This window comes from Eimeria necatrix, genomic scaffold, assembly GCF_000499385.1.
Source record: "Eimeria necatrix Houghton genomic scaffold, Enh_scaff136, whole genome shotgun sequence".
Lineage (NCBI taxonomy): Eukaryota > Apicomplexa > Conoidasida > Eucoccidiorida > Eimeriidae > Eimeria > Eimeria necatrix.
In genome coordinates, this window is record NW_013652106.1 from 15,730 (window position 1) to 41,498 (window position 25,769).

Here is a 25,769-nt window from a genome sequence, read left to right on the forward strand (position 1 = left end):
CAGCGGGGGGACTGTCGTTGCAATACAAAAGTCGCGGAAAGGGGTAATAGTTGTTTCAACTGTGCATATCCATTTTGGTGGCTTTGCAACTTCACTGCTTCAGCATATGCTGTAGCAGCGGCTGGGAGGTGGCCATGCTGTGCAGGTCTTACACAACGTGGGAAAAGTGCGGGAAAGGACGATAAAAGTTCTGCCAAAGGCACTAGGAGGATAAGCAGCACGTGCTGGTGGTGCTGCTGCCGCGTGGTGGACTGCGCACTTTGCCTCTAACGCGTATAAAGATGAGCCTCAGAAGCTTATGGCCGCCGCCGGCGGCCAGCTTCCGCTGATCGTCTCGCACACATTTCTCAAGCCCTGCATCGGCAACAGAAACAGATGCTGCAGCTGCCGCTGCGCGTTTCAGCATCTTCATCTGAGCAAGGCTTCGGCATAGTGAGATGTGGGGCCGCCTGCGGCCGTACAGCAGGGTCGCAGGAGCGGCCGCCGCTGCTAATCCAGTAGGGGCTGCAAAAGGCCGCTCACTGGTAGCAGTAGGAGAGGTTTCAAACAAAGTACCTGTAGCAACTGTTGCTGTTGCTGCTGTCGCAAGACATGATCCAGGCAGTAGGCGCCGCCTACTTCTAGCTTGCTGTCCTATTAGGACTCGCGAACATAATGTGCTGTTGCCCATGCCGCACATGCAGTTGCAGCAACAGCATCGCGGGCGAAAGTTATATCAGTGTTCCGCTCGCCCTCTATCTCCTAAATTTGCTTCTGCTGCTGCACCTCAAGGCGAGCCTAGTTGCCCCTGTTCCCCGTCTTCGGGCACCTCAGCCCCGGTATCTGGAGCAGCAATACCCACATCCGCGGCAGGGATGGGAGTAGCACACAAGGATGGCCACTCCTGGCTGTGGCGGCTAGTGCAACACCGCGTGGGAAGGCGCAGTCGTCAAAAGCAGAAGGAGAGACAAAAAGAGAGAGAAAAAGAGCGGATTGTTCGGCTGCCTTTGGGTATATCTGTAGCTCTATGGGCTCCTATTCCGAGCAGCAGCAGGCTAAAGAGAGATGTGCTGCTGAACGCAGTTGCTGCGCTGCTACTATTTTCCGCCAGTGACATCATGGCGCAACACCTGCAGCACACGCAAGCCCACAAACAGCAGCAGCAATCGCAACAGGAGTTGGACCCGCAGCAGCAGCAGCAGCCTCCACGAGAGCTGCAAGGTTGCGGGGCAGAGCAGGTTCCTCCAACCCTAAGCAGCACATTGCGGCAGATCGATGCGGGCCGCACGCTGGCTGTCGGTTGCGAAGGAGTGATAGTTAATGGTGAAACCAGCTTGTTGCATAGTTGTGTCAAATTCTGTGCCTGCTGTGCTATCCCTGCCTTGTGTGTGTGTGGTTTGTGGTGACTGTGCTTTGAGCTCCGTAGCCATATGTTTACCTTTTCAAGTAGCTCTGCGTGCCGGTTTCCTTCGTCTGTGTGCCTGTCTGCCCGCTCTCGTCCCTTTTACTCTTGTTTCATTTTATGCATGTGACAGTTCCTCGTTTATCTCTTCTTCGGCAAATTCTGAAGTTCTCAAACTTATCTGTTTTCCCCCTGTTTGTGTTATCTGCCATTCTGCATGTCTAGCATGCTTTTGCTCACTGCATCTCCCCACAGATGTTCCATCTTTTTTTTAAAAGTATAGGGACACATATTGCAATCATTTTCTAGCCTTTCTACAGTGCCTAGGCTCTAGCTGCTAAAGCATTTTGGTGTTCGCCCTCTCTGTTGCAGCTCTTCTACTGACACCTATGTATCACAAACTCGAAGCGATGCTGGCTCACAATACTGCACTGAAGCGCAGTAGCACGAGCAGCGCAGGTGGCGGTGGTAGCAGCAGCAGAGGAAACCCCAAAGTCACGAGCTCCGGGAGATCTGGTGCTGCAGCACGTGTAGCTGCTGCAGTCTCTGGTGCCTCAACAGCAGCAAATACAGCAGCAAATGCAGCAGCAGCAGCAGCGGCAGCAGCACAAACACAACAAGGAAGCCGCGCCAGTCGCTTGCTGTGGCTGCTGAGTTTATATCAGGTGCTGGCCGTTCAAATAGTCGCCATGCCTTTTAGTTCTTTTTCTTTTCTTTTTTTCACACCAGTTCTCAGATTCAGCTTCACTCGGCTTTTTGAAGAGCAACAGCTTCCAGCCCAGGAGGAGCAGGTACAACAGCATTACGTGCAGCAGCAAAGGCTAGAGCAGCAGCTGCTGCTAGCGCCAGAGCGACGACAGCAGCAGCGGCAGCAGCAAGAACAAGAGCACCAGCAGTTTTGCTTGATCCTTGGCTCACCCGGCTCTCAGAGGACAATTCAAAACGAAGTTATTGACAAGGACGCCCCAACTACAGTGCAGCAACACCAGCAGCAACAGCAGCAAGGGCAGCAGCAGCAACAGCATCAGAGGTGTTGGATCAGTTCCGACCCTCCAGGGAATTTGCGTGCTGCACTCCGTGAGGGTTACGAGGCTGTGCGATGTCATTTCAGAGAAATATACGTCGCTAGCCTTGTTGTGTGGCCCCTGTCGGACCTTATCAACTTCCGGTGGGCTGAATGCCTTCAATGGCGTATCAGTAGCGCCAACAATTAGCGAGTATTTAGGGCCTCTCCCGGTGCAACGAGCTAGTAAAAGACAGCTACGTTCACATCACCTTAATGCGCAAGAGATGCCGCGTTTTCATTGCCCATGTATGTACAGCAGGGTTCCTGCTGCCGTTGCTGCTAGACAGGTATACAAAGCGTGATAACTGTGGCGTGATTGCATGCGTCTGTGCTTTTCAGTTTCGTTCCACTGGCAATGCGCCCTGCCTGGGACTCTCTACTTGACTTTGTTTGGGCTGTGTACCTCTCCTATGCCGCCCACTCTTCCCCAGCACCAGTGCAACAGCAGCACCCGGTAGATGAAACAGCGGGAGCTGCTGCTGCGGCCCCTACTTCGTCTGCGGGCATGCAGTTGAACACTGCATGAACAAAGGGGACCAACTGTCACTCCTCCACTACTCGGGCTCTAAAGCTGCTCCCCTGGAGCTGCTACCCCTGCTATACAGAAACTGCAGCAAGTGAATTGCTTCGCAGAGTACGCGACAACTCGTCTTTACAGGCAGTCTGGTAGCTGCTGCTGCTTCTAATGCTTCTGCTGCTACTGCTGGTGCCGCTCCTACTGCTCGAGCTGCGATAGCAGCTACTGCATGAAAGTGCTTTTCCATGAAGGACAAGGTGGACAACTGCAGCACGAATAAGCACGACACCACATATTCGGTGCCAAGCGTTTGCGTCCTTGAAAACTAGTGAAGGCCAACTAATATGCCAAGCTCTAGGAACTCAAATGTGCTGATCCTCATACGTTGTTGCGTCAGCTCTCCTCTGGAGCTCCGCTAGCTACTTGTGCAGCACAATTGCACCTGAGGGGTACCCTTCTTTGCAGAAACAGCCACCAAAGCAGCAACATCAGGATTAGCAGCAAAGGAGTGCTGTGCTTCGTCCTGCTGGTGCACATATCGGCTCTTGCTGTCCCTGCTGCGAGCTGCGGACGGTAACACTCTGTCTCTCCCACTACTGTGGTGTCTGTACACCTCGAACCGCTGCTGCGCCTCTGCCTCCCTCTCAAGTAGCTAGTCCAGCGAATCTTCACCTTTTACTTGTTCAGATGTTACTGCTGTTGCTGCAGATGCTGCACATTACACATTGACACTGCTGCTGTTCAGCTTTCTCCGCTGCTTTCTTCCAGCAGGTTCAACTACTGTTGGTGCTGCTGCTGCATCGGTAACAGTCCTCTCTGTTTAATACAAAGGCAACCCTCTATACCGCTTGAAAATCCCGTTCATGGTAACGGATTCCGGTGCCTTCGATGCTGCTGCTGCAGCTGCTGCTGCTGCTGCTGTTGCTGTAGCTGTTGCTGTAGCTGCTGCTGAACACTGTTGCGAGTCGAGTTACCAGGAGGCCTTCGACGGTGCCTTTGGGGTGCCGAATTTGCAGCTGCAGCAGCAGCTGCTGCAGCGGGTGGGAAGGACGGCCAGGCACTTGTCCTAGCCTGCTGCTGGGACTGGTGTTCTGCTTGCTGTTGCTGCAGCGGATGCTGTTGCAACAGATGGTGCTGTTGCTTTACTTGTTGCTGCAGCTGCTGCTGCTGCTGCTGCAGTTTTTGTTTATGCTGCTGCTGATGCTGTTGTTGCTGCTGGTGGGGATCATTTGAATGTTGGTGCAGCAGTTCCCTCGGCTGCGGCTGTTGCTGGGGCTGCTGTTGTCGTTGCGCCTGCTGCAGTTGCTGTTGCTGCTCCTCGCTGCAAGCCCTAGCTTTACCGTCTACGTCGCTTCCAGTGGAATGAACGCCATGACCTTCCTTCTGCCGAAGCAGAAGAAGTAAGCACTGACGCACTTGCTGCGCCTGCACCAACGCCCGAGGACACGACCATAGCAGCAAAACGAGCAAAATATTATGCCGGAAATAGTAGCCTCAACATGGCACATATTACAATCCGGGAGTAATGTAGGCAAACATATTTTCGTCAACAAGACGCATGGAAGATAACCATGAACAAAGCAACCAGAAAAGAAACTGCTTGGAAACAGCAACGAGGAGCTCTGTCGAACTCGAGCGGCATCGCTCCTAGGCTCCTTACAGTCGCAGCAAATGTCTCAACCTTTTCCTTCTGCTGTTGCAGCATCGCATCTCTGGCCCGCAGTTGCTGGAGAAGCAGCTGCTGCTGCTGCTCGTGCTGCTGCTGCTGTAGCTCCCTGGCGCTGCGTTCCTCTCGAAGCTGCTGCAGCACCGCCGTGGCCTGATATTTAGCAGCAGCGACATCACAGGCCGGCAAAGAGACCGACGGGGAGTGAACCACTAAGGTAGCATAGAGCATACAGGAGTGTCAGATTCCCAAAGGACTGCCACAAACAGCAGAAGAAAGCAAAAAGACAGTAGGCGAGCTGACGCTCACTTGATGGGCAGGATCAGCGTAGGAAAGTACCCGTAAAAGCTAAACTAGAACCCAGCCGTTACAACGCAAGTACGACCGAGAGGAAAGAGCGATGGCACATAAATGTCCGGAAAGGGCAAACCGCTGTGCACGGAGGGGCAGTGCGCAGCCCGCTCAATGCGTTAGGCGAGATATACCACGAAACAACGACACGACACGAAATACATGCGCCGGCAGCTCACTTTCATCGATAGGGCTGAGAGGACGTCCTCGCGCTGCTGCAGCTGCTGCCGCAGCAAATTTCGTTCAGTCCGTAGTTCTTCCATATCCCGCTGCAGCAGCTGAACTTGTTGCTGTAGCTGCTGCTCGGCGCTGAATGGAGAATCCGCAGCAGCAGTAGGCACCTGCTGCACCCTTAATTTCCGAGCCTGATGCTGAAGCATTTGCAACAGCGCTTGCTGTTGCTGCTGTTGCTGCTGTCTTTGATGTCGTTGCACCGATTCCGAAGGCGAGTCCTTGTCTCCGTCTTCAAGAGCAGGAGCGCCAGCAACACAGACCGCTGCTGTTTTCGAGGAAGCATCACCCGTGTGTTCTGTGAAACTAATGATAGCCTCCTCTAAATACGCAAGTGACAGCCGATGTATCGATGATGTCACCAGGGGAGGGATGCTGTTGTTTCCGCCTTGCACCTGTTTTCCTGCTTGCTGTCCGAAAATGGCAGCATCTGACGTTATTGTTCCTCCGTAAAACACATAAAAGTATTCCTGATTGCACACGGCGAATGCATCTTTGCTTGATGCTGAGCCGGCGAGTGCTTCCGGAAGTGAAATGTTTGCCCAGTGAAGGTTCCACAGAGAGATACAGAGCAGGGCTGCAGGCACAACACGAAAGCGCATGAGGTAATGCTACAGGCTGTGCACGCATATTGGCTCGCCTTAGTGCAGCACAGTACGTGCACAGAAGCAACGTTACTGTGTTTCTCCTGGCTGCTACCGCAGGCAACAACGGAGCGACAGGTGCAAGCAGTGTACCTGCAGTGGGGGGAGGGCAGTACAGGATCAAAATGTCGCGGAAGAAGAAGAGACAAACACTGAAAGGAGACAAACATGAGGCAAGAATGAGTCTGCGGAAGCCTGCTGGTCCGAAGGAAGTATAATACGAGCAAAATGGCATGGGCACAGGGGAAGAGGCAACTGCACAGAGCCTCAACTGCCCCACTAAGAGCTACTGGGGACAGCGATGAACAAACTAAAGGATATGCAGTTTGCGAAGTGTATAGAGACAGGCTGAGAAAAGCTTGTCCGGAGCGATAGGAAATACGCGGGGAGAGATACTGATAGATCCCTAAGAAGCTTCGCGAGAGAGGAGCACGAAGATGGAGCATAGAAGTTGGTGTGTAAAGAAAGCATGAAACGCCAAGTACTCACGCATTGCTTCCTGGAAAGTCTGGCCAACCCCCTGCGGGCTTAATTAAGTTCCATCTCTTTTCCTTAACTTCAAAGCTCCACATATCCCTCAAGCTAATCCCTTGGTCGCTGCTGTCTTTGCCACCAAACAAGTATAACGAATTCCCATCCGCTGAAGCAGTGAACGCTGCGTCGATTCGAGGGACGGGTTCCTGCTGGCACTGCACCTGTGGCTGCGTCGATGCCGCTGTCGCTGTGGAGGTGTACAGCAGCTCCAGAGCAAACGTCTTCAGGTTCAACTGTAGCAATCTGTTTTGTACATTCTCTGTCGTTGTGAAGAGATGCACGCAAAAGGCACAGGCAAAAATCCGCAGCAAACAAGAATGCAACGACACTAATGGAACCTTTTGCGCGGGCTCCGTATACAGCTGCGAATTCTGTGCTTACTGCTGCCTCCGACCGAGACGGCGCTGAAGCAGAAGAGAGAGTCGCAAGAAGCTTGGTACACCCACGTCTGACTCGATCGTTCTTGTTGCTCTTCCTTCTGTTTCCAGTCTTCCTGTTGCCCGTGATGTTGTTGCAAAGATGCGGATGCTCCCCAATGCACCTGATGTCGTTCCCAGACACCACGACCTGCCAGTAAAGAGCAAACAAACAAATTCACATCCGCCAACGCAAAGACCGTCAGTATATCTAGCAGATGCACCAGAAGTGATGGCTGAAACCACAGCACGAGCAGAAGCACAAGTACTGGCCAGAAATCCGCAAAAAATGCCGCATTAACGCACGCACCAACGTGAAAGAAACTAATCCCGCCGTCTTCAAGCCTCCCCGTAGCGTCGAGCCCAGAAAAAACGGCAAGGCGGCATCCGTGGAAATTGCTGTTAGCGCTGCTACTTCTGCTGTTCCTGCACAACTGGTTGTCCGCGCACGGCTCCGACGAAGGGGGCAGCATGTGCTCTTCAAGACGCTCCTCCTTTTGCTCTTCGTTGAGCTGAAGCTCCGCCAATGATGCTGGTGCTTCTGTTTCGCTGTTTTTCAGGTCTCCGCACTCTCCATCAGCAGCTGCACTAGCTGCAGTCGCTGCTGTTGATGGTGCCGCTGTTGCTCCTAATGTGTCGCTGATGTTTGAAGTGCTTGTATTTGATGTGACGCTACTTCCGCCATTACCGCTACTGGCTGTCGTGTCTGTACAGCATGAAGCCTTTTCTGGCTTTGCGGCTTCTGCAGCATCTTTAGCAGCAGCCGCTGCGACCTTTATCCCAGTTGTTGCTGCCCCAGTGCATATCGCTAGAAAGGTCACCTCGCGCACAGGCGGTCCTGTGCCAGAATTGACTGGTAGCAGCACCCACCGGCCCTCCGCCGACGACACTGCAGTGACAACCCCCAGAACAAAAGCATACTAGCAGCAGCACCATTAAACCACGAAAAAGAATTTAGCTGCAAATGTACGGTGCCAGGTTTGTTGCAGGTGTTTTTAGAACGACAAGCCGCGTTCGTGGAGCAGACGGTCATGCAATAGTTGTTCAATGTTGCGAAAATAGCTACAGTGGCACTAAACCCTACAACGAAATACACCACCAGCGGCTTGCACAAATTACTGTAGGGGCAATAAGCATCATGGAATTTATCTCCAGACACTCCATACAGCCCACTCCAGCAACTGCAGTGACAGGAACAGCAAATGATACAAAATAGTAGCAGGCCCCTACCAGTTTCCAATTTGCAGATGGAGAATGTGTCACCTTGCGGTTGTAAACGGAAGAGCGAACCACACGAGCACGCAGCATACTGCGCGCTTGTGTTGCAGGGATTGTTGCCGAAGCTGCTAACGCTGCGAGACGACTGCGAGACAGTAACCTCTTCCCACGCCACATCTGCCACAGAGCAGAGGTGTACGGCAGGAATGTTCGCTGGCACTGCTGCTGCTTTTTCAATGACACCTTGCTGTAAGTGCTGCTGCAATAAACGTGAGGGAACGAACTCAGCAGCATCAGGATTTAAGGCACAACCCTCACCCGCCAGCCCCTGCTGCAATCGAAGTTGCTGTTGGGGCTTCTGCTGCTGCAAAAAACGCTGCGATTTTTGTTGCTGCCGCTGTCGAGAGGCAGCAGGGTCCGGCTGATCAACGAGGCCTGACAGGAACGAGCACTGCTGTTCCTGCTGTTGCTGCTGCAGATGCAGCTGGCGTTGTTGGAGATACTGCTGCCTCATTTGCTGCTGCTGCAGTTGCTGCTGTTGCAGGTACTGCTGCCAGAGCTGCTGCTGCAGGTCGGCGTCCTCCCCAAGCCACGGCTGTTGCACTTCGCGGCGTCGTGCTTCCCCCGTGCCTCGCTGCTGCTGTTGCTGCTGCTGCTTCTGTTGTTGCTGTTGCAGCAGCAGCAGCTGTTGCTGGAATTGTCTCTGCTTCAGCTGCAGCAACCGCGCATCCTCTTGTTGCTGTTGTTGCTGCTGCAAATTGGGCCTGCCAATTGTGCCATAGTTTTGAAAAGCTTCCTCAAAGCCAGGAGGGGTAAGAGAGGCAACAGTTGCTGTTTTTTCTTGCTGCTGCTGGAGCAGCTGTCGGTGCAGTTGCTGCTGCAGCTGTTGCTGGAGATCCTCCCTCTGAAGCTGCTGCTGAAGCTGCTGCTGCTGCTGCTGCTGAACTGCTCGCAAATGCTGCCCTGCAAAGACACCAAGAGAACGAAGTCTTCGCTCCAGTTCTCCAAGGGCTCCAACGCTCTCCTCTGTGTTTTCTTGCTGCTGCCGGCACTGCGGCTGCTGCGGTTGCCATTCTGGCTGCTCTGTAAGCTGCTCCTGTTGTTGCTGCTGTAGATCGCGCTGCTGTTGCTGCTGCTGTTCGTAGTGGTTCCCATGAGACTCTCCATCATTCTGCAATGCCTCGTCTTGCTGCTGCTTCTGCTGCTCATGAAGCTGCTGCTGTCTGTGGCGATCTAGAGCCTCTGTAAGAATCCGCAAAGCCTCCCCCTCATCACCTGGATTGCTCCCGAAATCCATTCTTTTCAGGCGTTGCTACACTGAATGAGGTTCGTGGATTCGCTGCTCTGCTTGCTTCTGCTGCTGCTGCCGGTGGCCTGAAAGGAGATGGCGGCAACTGCAAGTAGAGCAATTCCCGTAGCTGCTTGAAGGATCCCTGTACTCATTTGATGCTCGCGAATATGTGTGTCTACTCCTGGTGCAGCAGCTGATGCTGCTGCTCCTGTTGTTATACAGCAGTTGCTGCTATTGCAGCAGGGGTGGATGCTCTTGCCACAGTTCTCGTGCCCGCCCGTCCCAGGTGCTGCTGCGGGAAAATCATTTACTAACGGCCGCAACGGATCACCAACAAAAGATCTGCAATTGCCGCTTTTGGTTGTGTTGCTTCTGCTGCAGTTTGGTGCGCAGATGGCATCGGCTGTCGCCAGGTAGTTAGCTGGGCTCTGTGTGCCGGGCTACGAACTTCGTCAGCGTTGCCGCCTCCACCAGAGCACCCTCTGATCGAGCTCTTGGTGGCGTTGCTGTTGCGGCAGCAACAGCAGCAGCAGCGGCTGCTGCTGCTGCTGCTCTGCCAAAGAGGACTGGAGGAGCCGCTGGAAACCTCCTGAAGGCTTGCAGGAGACAGTCTCACCTCGCCCTTCTAATGTCTTTCTCAGCTCAGAGATACGACAAAAAAACCTGTTCAGCCAAATATAGGAGCGGTAGCGAGAGCTGGAGCAACAGCAACAGCAGAGACTGCGAACGTTATCCCCTTGACCTCAGCAGAGCTGCGTGAGGCTGCAGCGGCGGTTGCTCCCGCTTGCTCTTGCTAAAGGTAAGAAGATTTTGCTATCTAAGTAAAGTCAAACAGAATTAGTTGGAGCTGCTGTTCCTGGGTGAAATACAAAAGAAAGAAACTAAAGCCTGAGTGTGGAAGCCCGTACACCTCAGCTGTTCCACGCCTGGAACGGCTGATTGTACAGCCAGCTCCTTTGCCCAAACCCTGAATACACACCTTTTTGCTTGGCTCAACTGTTTAATGGAAGAGGTAAGACGGGCAAAAAATTACAGAACATCACTGGGAAATGGCAGAAGGATTTGAGCCGGTCTGCGTGGGGGGCGCGGGGCAGCGGTGGGTGTCTTCTCCGTGTAAAGTGCTTTAGTGCCCATTTAATCTCGTTAAGGTCCTAATATGAGATTTTAAGCATCTGCTTTTTCCTGCCATTTCTATTTTTGGCGAAAAGAAGGGGGTAGACGCCACATGCTAAGGCGTTCCCCAAGTATGAAAGTACATAGGCGTCGCACGTTCCGCGGCTCTGTTTCTTGGGGGAAGACGGATATGTCTATTGTCCTGCTCTGAAGAAACGAGATACTAAACAGGAAGGAAAAAAACCAAAAATGTCCTACTTGCTCCATTTTATCGCTATTTCAAGCTGCCGCTCGCAGTCTCCCGCCCCGACTGTGGCTGGCGTCCTATGAGTGCCATTTCTAGGCGTTGGTCATTATAGTGGTTAGAGGCCTTTTCTCTGTGTTTCGCTTCGCATCTCGAATGTGCGTCTCTCTAGACATATATCGCAAGAGCAGCAGCTACATAAGACCTTCGTGTCGAGGTGTGCACGGCTGATTCCATGAGACTGTACGTGCAACAATGGTCCTTGAACGTGCTCAGAGAGCGCAAAACGCTGCTTCCACTTCCATATTCATCCAAAGCAAAGTCAGTGCAAAACTGGCTTAAACCCCTCCGCCTAAGGTTCCCCAAGCAGGTAAGCTGCTTCTGCAGAGTATGCTGGCAAGGTCTTGCTGTAATTTTGGTGGCGGCGCGTGAAAACGTTCCAAAATCTGAATAAGACTTCCATTGCATTAAAGCCAGAAAAAATAAGCGACCAGGGTCCACAAAATGGTGCTGGGGTACAAAGGTAGTGCTGGGAAAGAAACTCAGCGATTCACATGCGCAATCGCCGATGCACCGGAGCGTCTGCCGCCGTAGAAATACTCAGCCCAGGAATCCATCTCGAAACTGGAGCACGTCCTGACCAGGCCGAAAAATAAGTGCAGCCCGCTTAGCTGGAGCCAATTAGATTGGTGTAGATATAGGGCCTCCGGGCTATAAAGAGGTAACGGAAGCATCCAAAGTCATCCACGCACAGGCAGCCTATTTTAATTTCAGTGCTACTTGCTTTAGAGCACTTCCGCATGAGAGGCTGGGACTGCCGCGCTGAGTAATTCACCCAGTTTGATTATTCGTAGGACTCACACGCAATGCTGCCCAAGTTTCATTCATGAACTGTGCGGCTTGGGCGTAGCTTCAAGAACATTTCTCCGCAAAATCGCACAGCTATGCCAGCCGCACAGCCTTCCCTAACAAGAGGAGCTCGTGCTTACAAAATATCATGCAGCAGCAGCAAACACCACAGGCCCGTAAAGATTATTTTATAGCTAGGGGGCACCACATTGCATTACTTCCGCATGGCTTACCAACAAAGTCTAACTGTTGAAGTACTGGCTTCCTCAACTAGTGATTCACTCACGCCGTCTGTTCTCTTATCTTTATCTAGTTCAGGTCACCCTTTGCTTACGCGTAGATCTTATTTTAACCGTTTTAATTTAATTTGTGTAAGCGGGCCTTGAACGACTCGGATAGGGAGCTGTTAACCTATGCCGGAATCAATTATTGCCCTGTAAGTCTGCAGGCAAGACTGCCCGTTTGTGGTGCAGTTACCGCCTATTGTGGGGTGCTGCGAGCCTACACTATGCCTATGGTCGTACTCTCAGCGATCCGTTACTTCCGCCGCAGGACTATAACTTCCGTGTTCCAGATACGTCGCCCAACAGGCAGAACAGTCCTTACTTTCTGAGACGTACGCTTAAGAAACCGCTGTACCAGGCATTATCTCATTTCCATGAGCTGCTGCAACCTCCAGTTCTGCTGTTTCGTCTTCTGGATCAAAGTCATATGTGGATTTCCAAACACACTGGAGAAAATGGATGCGTTCGGACTTTCAGCAAGCTGTTGGTCTCCTGCATCAACGGATTCAGCATGTTGTACTACTGTAGTCTAGGACGCCTTTACAGTGTCCCTCTCCCAAAATCAGATTTGGTCTTCTAGAAGGATTATTGGATGAGCTGGGAGACGAAGTAATCTCGTGGGGAGGACTTTCTTGCCTTGTGCCGACAGTGCCCTGTCCTCTGCTGCATGCTGCATTTGCGGGTACAACTGTCATAGCTGTAGCTGAGGAATGCATTATCATTTATGTTTTACGTCGTCATTCTGTCATAGTCTTCTTGAGTTCCCAAGCTACTTACGAGTCAGCCTGCCCTTGCGTCGTCCCATCCCAGTAAAGTATCGCAACTGACGTGATTGAATATGCAGGAAAGAAAGGCTCACCAAGTGACTGTTGAAAGATCCCTTGTAATAGCTAAGTTCACCGATCATTTAACGCTGGGAATCCCAGACACGCAGACGCATGCACGCATGCACGGGCAGCTGTACACACGACACAGTGCCGGCAGTATCCGAGTATCAGTATCCCTCATAAGGGTGACCATTAGTCTAAACGAGTGCGCTGAGCAGAAAGTATCGATATATGAGAAAATTAAGATTTCATGCGAACAATACAGTGCGTTGGAGTTTCAAGCAGCCCCAGCAGTTACCACCGAGAAGGGCTTTGCTGGAGCAAATGCTGAAAGCAGTGTTCATAACCCGCTCCCTATCTGTGCTTGTTTTTGATATAGTTTTGTTTAGTGCTTAAGTTAGGTGTCTGGATTTCACTTAGTCATACTGTTGCTAATGCACAGTGCAATCCCGTGTGGACCGCAGAAGAGCCCCCCAAACGACTCCCCGACAACTTTTCCTTATCCTGAGGAATGTGCGCGCCTTTTAAGGGTTTTCCCCATATTTTGGCCACCACTGCTCAGTGTTGGAGCCCCATTGAGCTCCTGGCGTGTGACGTCTTCTCTTAGGAGCCTCCAGGGGGTTGTGTAGAATCTGCTGGCGTTGTTGTGGCAGGCGCCTTCTCAATTTATATCCCTTGGCACTACGTGTCTTCAAAAGCCCACAATGGCTCTGGAAAAGGGGGGCTCACCTTGCTGCTGCTGCTGCTGCAGGGGCCCAGCCTGCACTGGTGAACCGGCAAGCGGAAGTGCTCAAGGCGGAGGAACGACTCCAACAGCAGCACGAGTAGGAGCAGCAGTAACAACAGATTCATACTTACGGCAGCGTGCACTAAAAGTGTGCAGCAGGACCAAGAAAATCCCTTTGCTGACAGAGGCAGTGGAGGAGGCGGTCAGGGAGTGCAGCAGTTGCCGCTGCTGGGAAGCTGCAGCAATAGCACCAGAAAACCGAAGTTTCTACTGCTGCCTTTGCATGCAAATAAGAAAGAGGAATGACTGTATCTTCTGGGCGTCGCCCTGGCGAAGCAGCTTCCGCACATTTGCGGCTTTTAGCGACCCCATTGATGCAGACGCGGCAGCAGCTGAGCACCAGGAGCTGCAGCCCAGCAGAAGCAGTAGCAGCAGTGCCAATGCGTCAGCAACTTCTTTAACAGAAACACCAAAAAAGGAAGGGGCAAGGGGGAAGAAAGGCTCCAGGCCCAGTCGCAATATTTACGGCAAACTGTGGCGCGTAGCGCGTGCTGCTCTTCCCCTCTCTCTGGTATTCTCCGCTCTTTGCTGCGTACGTATTTCAAGCTTTTTCTTCAGCTGCTGTTGTGGCTATTGTGTTTTCTTCTGCCGCCCGGGTGTGCGCTCATTTGCGCGTTTGTGCCTGCTGTGCGGCGTTTGCAGTGTTGGTCGATCACGGGCCCGTTGCCTCAAGTTGTATTTTTATTAGGCGCTTTCTTCAGCTGCATTCCTATTGCTGATGCTATCGCTGCACTTGTGCGCGTGCGAGAAGGCAAGTGGGGTATACTGTACCATTTGGTGGCTTGCTGCAGGTGTATTTGCCTGGTCCATGCCTCTACGGTTGGGTTATTTGCTTTGGAATTACACTGATTGTATGCACTTGCGGCAGTTTCTTTATGCAGCGCATGCTGTGCGAGGCTATGGACTTCCCGGCTGGTGACGAAAGCATTGCTGTGCGTGTACTGTAATTTTGAACGCTCGCATGTACTGGTACACTTTCGTGTTTTTGTGTACGACCTCTTGCAGCCGCTCACACACCATTTCTTAATCGCATTATACAAAAAAACCCATATGGCATGCTAACGTATAGGTTTGTTCACATACAGATGCTTGCACGTCGAGTGGATTTGTGTAATGGCACTTGCCTTGTGCTGCGTGTTTTTATGCAAGCAGCACGCCTCCGTGCTTGCTGTGCGAGTTCAGTGACTCGCATGTTTCGTTACTTATTTTAAAACTGCTTCCTTGTTTTAAGTTTTTGTATGTAGAGCGCCTGACCATCATAGGCGACTTCGGCGTGCAGTGGAGTTTCAAGAAATTCTTTGGAGCTTCTAGGCGATTTGTACCAATGAGTCAAGTCAAAGACGTAATCATCAGCGAGGTTGGAATTTCCAAGGCATCGCATGCATGCATGATACAGAATGCCTACGTGTCTCAATATTGCCAGCCCATGCGCAGATCCATTCTAGTCGGTTCATGCAGCTGCGAACAACAGTATTCACGCTGTCAGTGAATGTATGTGTGCATGCCAGTGCACGCAAAAATGTCAGTGCCTGCACGTGCATGTGCTTACTGCCGGGCCGAGGATCTAGAATTCGATTTAGTCTATCCTTGCTCTACTGCCCTCTACTTAGGAGCAGAAAAACAGGTGTAGGTGCGTGCATGCACGCGCAGATCACGTGTGCGTGCAGGCCAAAACTGGAATTGCTGTCATGCCTTAACGCTTCTCTGCACGGATACATGAATTTCGTGCGCATTGGTCTTAAAGCCATGGTTGATTTACTTTGTTTGAGCGTGCCTGTCGCTTGCCTTTGCCTTTTTCATGCATACAAGGACTCTGCTGTGGTGTTTACAGTGTGATTTGGCTGCAGGGCTTGGGGTGTACATTACCTGGTGTTTGCGCAGGAAGTCCACGTCTACCGCGTCGCATATCACGTGGCTATTGTAGTAGGAGATAAGCAAGAACTCATTGTACCCTTCCAAGTAATGTTCCCGCTGCAGGCTTGTGTCTCTGTGTCTTGTACAAACAGCGAAAATCCATATCATGCATGTGCGCAGCAATCGTTGTTTGAAAATCAGGCGCATGAGGTTTCATCCATCGGGTTTACGGTTTTGCGTGTAGGACTTTGAGCTTCGTTTAGAGGACTGCTTGGCAGTGTATGAAGCTCTGCATTGCCTGTTGCGAACTCAAATTCGCGGCGCCTCCAAGAGTTGCACATCACCCAATGTTGCTGCTATACCGAGAAGACCTTCCATCTGTAGCCTATAAGGTGCTGTCCCGTTTGAATGTGTTTGCTTGCCTTGCTCTCTCTCGTTTCCCCGTTTTGGCCTTCTTCCTCTGCGTGTTCAGGACTAAAATACTTTACGCATCTATATGTGTAGTGAGCCTAACGCTGTCTAGGCACTGAAACGTTGCAGCAGACCCGTTCCGCCCGATGGCACTGTTCGGATGCGCATAGGCGGCTGAGGTGCGTGGAACGATTGGGAAGTGTATATGGGCTGCCCTGCCGTAATCGGTAACAAACAGTGCTCGAGTAATGTCCCCACCAATTCGGTTGTTTGGACCAGAGGCGCAAACCTCTGCGGCCCTGACTAAAATGCATCCGCAACTTTTTCTACCGACATGTACGCCTGCCCCCGATTAAGAAAAAAAACGAGGGAAGCTGAGTGATATATGCAATTAACGCGAAAGAATGCAAAGTCGCGCATGGGAAATCGCCTGCATAAATTCGCGATTCTGGAGTAGCTGCTCGTGACTGCAGCAGTCGCTGTTGGCTGCAGCTTCTATTGATGGGTACCAAATAGTGTATTATCTACTTTATCAATACACCGTTGGTCAGCGTGCTGTGCAGTGTCAACTTCTACAGTGAAGTAGTTCCCTAGTTGGCTCCGTAATCGACGGCGTGCGTGCGTCTGTAGGCGTGCTTACTTACACATAAGCATATATTCCAGTTTCAATGTGCACATATGCGTGCATCTGCGCTCACGTACGTGCATGCATACGCACATATATAATGCACATGGATGCACGAGCGTGTCTCCGTACACGCATATATTCTGCACCGTGAATCTGTGAAGTTTCCACGTGCACGTCTTCCCCCCCCAGCCCAAATAGCGCATTCACGCGACGTGAAACAAGCCACTGTCGCCGCTACGTTTTTTTTTTGTACTGCACTGCGAATTAATACTAATTTGTTGCTTCGAAATCTTTTTGGAGTGCCCCTAGCACGGCGAGTCCAATGAGAAGAGCAGGAGATACGTAGGCAACGACTTGAATACAATGAAAGTATGGAGTAGCAATGCACCAGTGCTCTGCAATGTGCAAAAGTCACGGAGCATTGACCGCCCTTGTGTAGAGGCTAGGTGGCAGCGCAGTGATATCTGCACGCGTGCACTGCGCGTGCACTTCGACGAAAGAGCTACAGACGTTTTCTTGCTGCGTAGAAAATACAGTAACGCGGGAACTTGTTACGCACAGATTGACTAACTTGCACGCAAAGTTCGTCTGCTCGCCAGCTAACGCGCTTGCGCGGTCACGTACAAGGAAAATAAAAATGCTTCCTTGTGCCTCCGTATGCATAAAATTATTTTGTACTGCGGTACGTGTATCTACATGCATTTTGCTTGCAGACAAATATGTACGTTGTGTACAGCTCCTGCAAGAACTGTGCGTGCCAAAGCAACAGAAATCCGCGCTGGGCTCCTTAAAAACAAGGAGTCCTTCAAGTATTGAAAAAAATCACGTGGATCTCGGCAGTGACCCACGAATGGCTGGCATTTGGCAGCAGCTTCCAAGGGAGACCCATCACCTTCACTTTACGCTGCCCCTATCCGACTGTTCCAGTGAATAGCGAAACGTTGGGCATGCCACTGTGCTCCTTTGGATATCTCTTGTGGAACCGGTTCCACATATATGGAGCCTACGAAACCGCCCCACCTGACCCAGTTTCAGGTGAACCCTCTGCGTTTTCCTCTGTGACTTCCACGTCTTGAGCGACCTCAGTCGCGAATGGATTCGGAGAAAAAGGATCTGAAGAACCAACAATTTTGCAACACGAATATATTTTGTTTCCACAACTCGCTTCTCGGTCGTCAACAAAGCCGTCTTCTTAGCTCCAGCGTCTCCTGACAGATTTGTTCTAGGAAGCACAACGAAAATAATGCAAAATTGGGCCAGTCTCTGCATTAATGAGCTAAATGTACAAACCTGCAGGCTCATACGCTGGAGAAGTAGGCGAGTACTCCTGTGCGCCCTCGCCGTAAGAAGGAGATGCAACTCCGGCCACCGGAGACGTGGGAGAGTACGCAACAGGCGAGGTAGGTGAGTAGCGTGGCGACTGCACTGAGTAAGCTGCATCAATCGTTCGTAGACACGCCAATAAGTAAATCAAAAAGCAGCTTTACGAAGGCGAGTCGACGTAGGGATGAACTGGGAAGCTGTATATCTCAGGCGTGTAACGCACACTGTTCTACAGAAACGGAATACAATAGGCTTCTAGAATTCAGTGGAGATATAATGAGCTGCCCTTGCCTGGAGAGTTGACGTTGCTGTATCCCCCCGACTGTGGGGAGTACACCGGCGAGGTTGGAGAATAACGGGGGGATGTGGGAGAGTAGCGTGGGGAAGTGGGTGAGTAGGCAGGCGAGGTGGGGGAGACGGGGTCCGCGACAGGTGAGGTGGGGGAGTACGAAGGAGACGTTGGCGAGTATGCCGGCGAAGTGGGCGAATACGACGGAGAAGCGACATTCTGGTTCGGAGAAAATGGGGCTAGTGGGGCACCTACAAGAGGGGAGGTAGGGTTCATGCCCACGGCCGAATAGACAGGCGATGTGGGCGAGTACGAGGCCGGAGAGGATGGTGAGTAGGCCGGTGAAAAAGTTGGGGATGTTGGAGAATATGAAGCGCTGTAAGACGGAGATGCTACGTTACCCGCACCATCTGCATCCCTGGTGTTCGGTTGGTAGTACGGACTCTGAAGAGGAGAAGACGGGGAGTAAGACGGGGAGAACGTTTCTATCGCACCCCCAACGACTGGAGACGCCGGCGAAAAGTAACCCTGGCCTATAGGCGACATGGGATTCTGTGCCTCGCGTGGAGAAAAGCAAGAAAGAGGAGACATGGGGGATGTAGGGGAACGAGGTGTCTGCTGAGGCGGTGAGAATTTTCCGCCCAGTGCTTGGGTGTCAATGAGGCGACCATCAGCTGCTGACGGAGAAGTGGGGGAGAGAGGGTTCGATGGAGATTGCGCGAAGGAAGAATATACAGTTGAGAATGGCATTGGCGAAAAGACCGAAGTCACGTTGTGCGGCGACGGCGTGCCGGAACCGTCGGGCGACATGCCGTCAGCCCCGCCAGGTGAGGCTAAACCCTCAAGGGCTAGATCTTGTTGCGGCTCTACAGCTCTGTGTGCGTCTTTCAGTTTCTCTTCATCTATGAGCAAGTCAACATCTCCTGTCCCCAAGGGGCACAGCTGACCTAGCATGATGTTCTCCGTCACTCCTCTCAGATGATCAGTTTCCGCAAACACTGCCGCCTCCATCAAGATTTCCACCGTTTCCTCGAATGAGCACTTCTTCAGGGGCCCCTTCTCGACCCTGTTGATTCCGTGTCGAGTGATGCTCATGAGGTAGCCCTTTTGTGTCATCGTGTCGCACAATATCGCCAGATGACGGTAGTTCACGTAGCTCCCGTCAAAAGATATGACAGCCCTGAGTTCCCTCAGAAGCGCACGGCGCACAGCCTCAATGCCCAGCACGTCGAAGATCTCCGTTATGTCGTTGCTGGTCGTGCGTGTTGAGTCGACGCGGGGACACGTCAGAACCTCGTCCAGGTTGCACCCATCAGTGTCCAGTACCCAGTTGTTAACGCGCTCGAACTTTCCCTGACAAGAAGACAGGCAAAATAAACGGCTGCGGGAATAAATGTCTCACATGATCGTAGAACAAAACCACGAGCGTACACACATGCAAAATGACAGCGCAGCCCAAAAACTCCAAGGTAGTCAGCCTATATGCACTCAAAAAGCACTTCAGCACTGTTCGTAGCACCATGGGTACGTACGCCCACCGCGTGCAACCGACTGGCCTGCTACCGACGTACAGTTGTTTCGTTATACAGTGTCCTCGCCTCCTCCCGCATGTACACCTTGGTAATGCGGCTGACCCCCCTTAGAGTAATGCCAACGAGACAGTGCAGCATGAGTTTCTGGAGGAACCTATTTTCGATTTCCGAGGACTGGTCGTCACTGTTTGGGTCTTGTTCTTGCCCGTGCTTTTTGATGCGTATCCTCAACACCAGCTCGTCAGAGTTGTCATCCGTCCAGATGCAATCCAGCTCATCATTGTCGAATTCTCTGTATATGGTTTCACCTATTTCCTTCATCGTAAGCTTCTTGTCAATCATCACCTTCGAATCCAGTTGCACCCTCAACAGCCACCTGCCTAGACTCTGAGGTAATTCTTCGTCATCCGGGAACTCGTAGTAATCCGACACCCACTGCTTGTCTTGTGGCACGATCGTCTTCGTGGGATCAGGGTCATAAATGACTTGTGCCATCGTGCAAACCTTCTCCAGCGTCGTGTGCTCCAAGTGTGTCTAGCGTGAAACACACACAAAGTGAGAAAATGGCACAAGAATCACTAAACGAACGCGGACGCGCGCAGAAGGAAAATGGAAAAAAATAAACTGCAACAAAACACGAAGAAAACTATGAAAGGGACCCATGCTCAAACCTCACCTGCACGTCTTTGGCTCTCTCCTGGTCATAGGCGCCTTCGTCGAGAAGGTAGACCGTCAAACTAGGTGTCTTGACGGTTTTCGCGACATTTATCAGTTCCTTCAGCCGAGGCACACCTAGCGTTACGTTCTTAGAACCGACACCCGCAAAGTGAAAAGTGTTCAGCGTCATTTGCGTGGCAGGTTCTCCAATAGACTGGGCAGCAATGGCTCCTACACATTCCCCAGCGTGAGCTAGAGAACGGTGAAACTGACGCTCCACTTCACCTAGCAACCACTAATACAGCAGCAACAAACACTACACACAAAGAGCGCACGTGATGCCTCACATGAGGCACTTGTGAGCTGAACACAACTACTTACACGCGCAGATGCGTGTGTGCATGCGCAAATGCATGTGTATCCACAAGCGAATGAAAACAGCCCTACTCATCATGCCTAGTCTACAGAAATGTACAAAAAAATATCAAGTTCGCCTACGTGGACAGCCTTCGCCCCAAGCTGTTCCCTTTCAAGTAGACGCCTGGAGTTGAGAACGGTCCTCAGGTGTGCCTTCATAAAGATTGTGGCGTTCTCCTGCACCTCTGCTGAGATGGTATCCGCCTTGCACGTTTGTTTGACGACAACAAGCTTCTCGTTCAGCAACTCCTGCACGCTCTTTGCGATCGCAACAGGGTCCTGCTTCCGCAGCTGCTCCACAGAGGCTGGGAACTGTGCCTTTGCGAATTCGACTAGTCTCATGATGTTGATTGGAATGTGCTGCTTGACTTCCCCATCTGGGAAAATCGTCTTGCAGAGCCGTAATTTATCTTCTTTTATAGTTTCAAACTCATCTTCTAGGACCTGCTGGGCCGCGAAATCGACGGACAAGCGAGTGCGCAGCTCCTCATCTAAAATCCATCCCTTTCCATAGCTTTCCTGATCAAAATGATGCTTGTACACGCGCCTTATCTTCTCCGAATCCATTTGCATCAACTCTATAACTTGGTCTTCAACGAACTCGCCACTCATGCCATCCTCACCATACAAAAACTGTAAAACCTCCTGAGCGCTGTTACGCACGGTTCTGTCGTAACTTACTTTCACGTCCTCCATTGCTTTCATCAACCGGCGCTGGATGTACCTGACGCAGACAGTCTGACACATGCGGGAACCCATACACTATGGATGCTCGACTACGTGGATATTCATGGATGGGCCTACGCTTCCAAGCGCAACTGCTAAGCTCCAAACCTCCTATAGCGTACAAATATTAGATCAATCCAGACTCACCCAGTTTCTGAAGTCTTGCAGGCAGTATCAATGATACCTTCTCTACCACCCATGGCGTGAAAGAACAGCTCCTGTGGCAGTAGTCCTGTGAGATAGCTGTGCTCGACAAAGCCTCTGCTTTCAGGAGAGTAGTCGAATTTGCTGAAATGCGGCAGTGACCGATTATTGAAGCCGAAAGGAATACGCTTTCCCTCCACGTTCTGCTGACCCACGCATGCCATAATTTGAGATATGTTAATCGTGCTCCCCTTAGATCCAGCTAGCACCTAAAAGCACATGGAACACGACGAACTACGAAGCTGTGAACGCGTGTAAAAAACTGCTTCGCGCACCCAGCGTAAATTATCGTAGTAAGACACATTGACTGTCTCAAACACAAGGGGTCTAGAGCCTCTGCAAGGCCCTCGTAAGTACTGAAGTGGACATATGTCCGCAAGGAGCTAGAGAGAAGGCACAAAAGAAGTACCATTGCCATGATGTTGTTGGATTCATCAAGCTGTTCCGATGCGATTTTCCCGGATTTCTCTCTGGCGGCGTTGAGTTCTTTGTTGACACGTGCTTCAAAACTTTCACGCAGACTTTTACCCGGTTGAGCTTCCAGCCTTCCCTGGTGAGCAAGACGCGTTAAGTGAGCTACTTCGTCTTTAGCCTCTTTCAAGATCTCCTCAACCTTCTTGCACGTCTCCTGGGAAGTAATGATATCGCTGCAGCCCACCGTGAATCCCTGGTGCAACAGCCAAAAATTCACCAGTTTCTGAAGTGCCCCCAAGAAGTCTTTGGTACGCTCAGGCCCCGCTTCGTTCCAAAGAAGATGAATAAGGGAGCCGCTGGAAGATCCCACGGTCTTCTTGCAAATCTTTCCCGCAAGAAGCTCCCCTTGGCGAATAATAACCCTTTCGTCCCGTTCTGAAACAAACAAGTTCTCCTTTTTCCGGTCCACGAGCCCGCCTACATCCCTCATCATGTTGATCCGCATCCGCGTATTGGCACCGCCACCACCTGTGCTCGTGTTGAAGCAAAGCAGCAAAGAAAACAACTGCTTGCCCGTCCACAGCGGTTCGGGACAGAGGATTGCCGGGGAAGGGACAATGCCATCCCAATATGGGATTTGAAGCAGCAAGTCGAACACCATTGGGCGCGTCAAAAACGTATCGCGGCGAGTGAACTTGCTGACGGCCAATAGGGAATCCTGAGCAAAATCGAAGGGTACCAACCGAAATGACTAAGAAGACAGTGACAATAACGGGTAATGCGCAGTTCACCTCGTCTATGCTGCCTGCGTCACTGAGCATCACATGGAAGCCTACACGCCGGGACGTGGAAAACCGAAATCGCAGGCATACCTGCACGATTCCCATGACGGGTTTGTTTCCTTGGGGTGAAACAATCTGTTTGGGTACAAGCATGAGATGCTTTATTTCTGCTCTTGTCTCTTCGCTTTGTGCCAAGTGCAGATTCATTTCATCCCCATCAAAGTCTGCGTTGTACGGTGAAGTGACCGACAGATTCAAACGAAAAGTCGAGTACGGCAGTACCCGCACCCGGTGTCCCATAATGGACATCTTGTGCAGAGAGGGCTGACGGTTGAATAGCACGTAGTCTCCGTCTTGCATGTGCCGCTCGACGCGGTACCCAACCTCGAGCGCCACCTCCCCTCCTTTCTTTGCATGCCGCAAATCAAACCTGTGGGAAAGGAAACCATTCAATTGTCTAACTTAAAAGTGCACCTCCAGTGTCGTTGGCAACCAGTCAAAGAATGGCCGGGCAGCCAAAGGGTAGCACACAAAAATAACACAACGCAGCCACGCGTGTGTGTTAACATCTTGATTACACATGATTCCTGAAGCCATAATGTTTGACCGTTGGGATATATTCGGAGCCGCACAAAAAAGAGCTGTGGGCATAAGCTACCTCGTCCCATCTTCTCTAATGACATATTTTGCTCCCGGCCACTCTAATGGCCCTTTCTTCACCAGTTCCTTTAATTTGTTGATGTTCAAATGCGTCACAAATTCTGGATAGGTCAAGGTCATCGCGATGCTCTTGGGCACACCCACGACGTCGATAGGTAGATTCGGGTCGCCTGAAAACACGAAGGCAACAAGGCAACTGCAAGCGGCGGATAGGGAACAAATGAATTGCTCGTGAAGTGATTAATGCAACTCAATGTAAAAGTTCACAGTCCCCTGAGCAACGAGCCCTGGATGCTACACGCAAAGCACTCATGGAACTCTCAAACGCATCGTCGGGTCCTTTACACCGTCGGTAAATAAGCGCGAAAAAAATCCGTAGCCCATCCATCTGGGCAGTGACATTACTCACAGCACCCACTGAAGCAACTAGTGTTATCACTGTAGTCAAACTCTTCTTCAGCCATCAAAGGGCTAAGCTCACCAGTAATAACAGTTCTCGCGGAGAAGTCGACGCGCTTGCCCATCAGGTTCCCTCTCAGTCGGCCCTCCTTCCCTTTAAGTCGTGACCGAAGAGCCTAGAGCGAACATCGCGCAACAACAGCATCTGGCACAGAGATAGCCAACACGCCTCATTGTTGACAGCCTGGAGATGATGCGTACTGCTAGCTCGTGTTCGCACCTTGATGGGTTTCTTGGAGCGCGTAGTCGCTACTGGGACCCCAGGAATGTCATTATCGAAAAAGGTGGTAACGTGGTACTGCAGCAGCAGATTCATTTCCTGCAGAACAGCCGAAGGTACTGAGTCTCCCTGTCTTTTGAGCGAAGCGTTTGTCTTGACAATGTCTACAAGTTTCAGCGTCAAGTCATCTTCGCTCCTGGTGTTCCCGTTTTGCACACTGGGGCGGACTGCCGGTGGGGGAATGGGTAGAGTGCTGAGAATAAAGGACGCCGGATGAGCTCTCTCAGGGTCGAAGCCCAGCAAACGTATGTCTTGTTCGGGCACCCTCTTAATGATAGCAAGCGCCTCCTCAGGGACCAATACACGTCGCAGGTCCTCAGGGGCCTCTTCGTCTCCTTCCGCACCCCCCTTCTTCTCTGGAAATGCCACCATCAGGTTAGGCCCTTCTTTAAAGTAGCGTGGCTGCAGACAGCCGCAGCCACCACCCACGCCCGCAGACTCCTCCGACATATCATCTTCCATGTCACACCTCCTCCTCCCCGCGCATAGGTCCACCAGCCTCTTCAGCCGTTTCGCAGGAGCCTTTACTTGCGCTGCTGCCTGAAGTCTGGGATCGTTGCGGGAGACAAGAAGGCGACCGCATGAGCAGCAGACGCAACGGAGTACGCGCAAAACTGCCCCTATGAAGCCGTAGTGGTATACGGGCTTGACGAGGTTGAGGTGGCCAAAGTGGCCTGGGCAGTTCTTGACATCCATGAAGCAGGTCTGACATTTCAGCCGATAATCCAAGGTGCCGAGACGGAGGTCATTTAGACCGTTTGCCTTTGGCAGCCCCTGTTCATAGAGCTCCGCGCTCGTTATTTCGCATACAGACATGCGCTGGATCTGCTCGGCGCTCAGCACTCCGAATTGAATCGCCCCAACCCGCTTATACGGGCAAGGGGAATACGGCGTGGCCAGAGAGAGTGTCGCCATTGTGCTACTCCAAATTGAGCAACAGGCGAACGCCAATGACGAAGCCTCAAACAGGCAAGGCCTGTTGAGGGCACAGGAGACCCCGGAGAATTGCAAGCAGAGATACAGCGAGCTGAGGCCGTAAATAAAGCAAAGATAAGCCCCGTAACAAACAAGAAATGAAGGACTTGGGGATTGCCGCGTTTCCAGTTCAGGAGTTTGCAGCTCGCAGCGCGCTAGGGCGCCGCGAGCTGCAGAAGGGGCGGCCTCTAGTTTGCGTCAAGAAGAAAGCTGAAAAAACGACGAATTTTATTCCGTTTGATCAGCGACGCAAGCGCGGGAAGCGTAGAGGAGGGCAGGATCTGCTCGACCAGCGCGGGAGTGCGTTGTAGAGAAGACGAAAACATTTGCGGCACACCCGTCTTCTCCCTCGCTAAATAAGCAATATGTAGCAAGTTAGAAAATGGGAGGAAAGAAATTTAGAATGCACCGAGCAACTTTCCCCACCTTCAGTCTCTCACCGTGCGCGCTCTCGCATGCAGACAAAAAAGGACGGGGCCTTTGCTTGTCATGCCTTTACCCTGCGTCACTTGCGGCCTCTGACCACTTCATTTTTGTTCGGTTTACTTACCTAAGCTTTACGTCGTATTTTATCATTGCTTCCCGGCTGCCCTGCGGGCGAACGTAGGACTCTTGGGAGCGTGTCCTCCTCGACCCCGTTGTGGGAAACTGGTGCGCGTGTCCCCCTGAACTTCGCTGTGGGAAAGTGGGCAGCTTCTTCTTTCTTGCTTCCTCCCGCAGTTTCTGTTCTCCGTTTTGT

The 25,769-nt window shown here is 51.8% G+C and overlaps 4 protein-coding genes across 4 annotated transcripts; 2 read left to right on the top strand and 2 right to left on the bottom strand.

The window, feature by feature from the left end:
* Positions 1-854: 854 nt before the first annotated feature.
* ENH_00011900 (mpv17 / PMP22 family domain-containing protein, putative) lies at positions 855-2,973 on the top strand (the record flags this gene model as incomplete). Its single annotated transcript, XM_013578925.1, has 3 exons — positions 855-1,302; positions 1,754-2,549; positions 2,787-2,973. 3 exons carry the CDS (start codon positions 855-857, stop codon positions 2,971-2,973), a joined length of 1,431 nt encoding a protein of 476 aa, XP_013434379.1.
* Positions 2,974-3,825: 852 nt separating this feature from the next.
* ENH_00011910 (hypothetical protein, conserved) lies at positions 3,826-9,321 on the bottom strand (the record flags this gene model as incomplete). Its single annotated transcript, XM_013578926.1, has 8 exons — positions 3,826-4,389; positions 4,625-4,783; positions 5,161-5,789; positions 5,950-6,008; positions 6,346-6,649; positions 6,772-6,957; positions 7,117-7,695; positions 8,037-9,321. 8 exons carry the CDS (start codon positions 9,319-9,321, stop codon positions 3,826-3,828), a joined length of 3,765 nt encoding a protein of 1,254 aa, XP_013434380.1.
* A 4,015-nt stretch (positions 9,322-13,336) lies between these two features.
* Positions 13,337-15,664, top strand: ENH_00011920 (hypothetical protein, conserved; the record flags this gene model as incomplete). The annotated part of the gene is made up of 5 exons (XM_013578927.1): positions 13,337-13,951; positions 14,062-14,179; positions 14,664-14,776; positions 15,301-15,378; positions 15,518-15,664. The coding sequence occupies 5 exons, from the start codon at positions 13,337-13,339 to the stop codon at positions 15,662-15,664; spliced, it is 1,071 nt and encodes a 356-aa protein (XP_013434381.1).
* Positions 15,665-17,206: 1,542 nt separating this feature from the next.
* On the bottom strand, positions 17,207-24,970 carry ENH_00011930 (DNA-directed RNA polymerase II largest subunit, putative; the record flags this gene model as incomplete). Its single annotated transcript, XM_013578928.1, has 12 exons — positions 17,207-17,425; positions 17,603-17,746; positions 17,940-19,277; positions 19,496-19,990; positions 20,133-20,408; positions 20,612-21,254; positions 21,404-21,669; positions 21,870-22,592; positions 22,747-23,086; positions 23,315-23,486; positions 23,798-23,891; positions 23,996-24,970. 12 exons carry the CDS (start codon positions 24,968-24,970, stop codon positions 17,207-17,209), a joined length of 5,685 nt encoding a protein of 1,894 aa, XP_013434382.1.
* Positions 24,971-25,769: the final 799 nt, after the last annotated feature.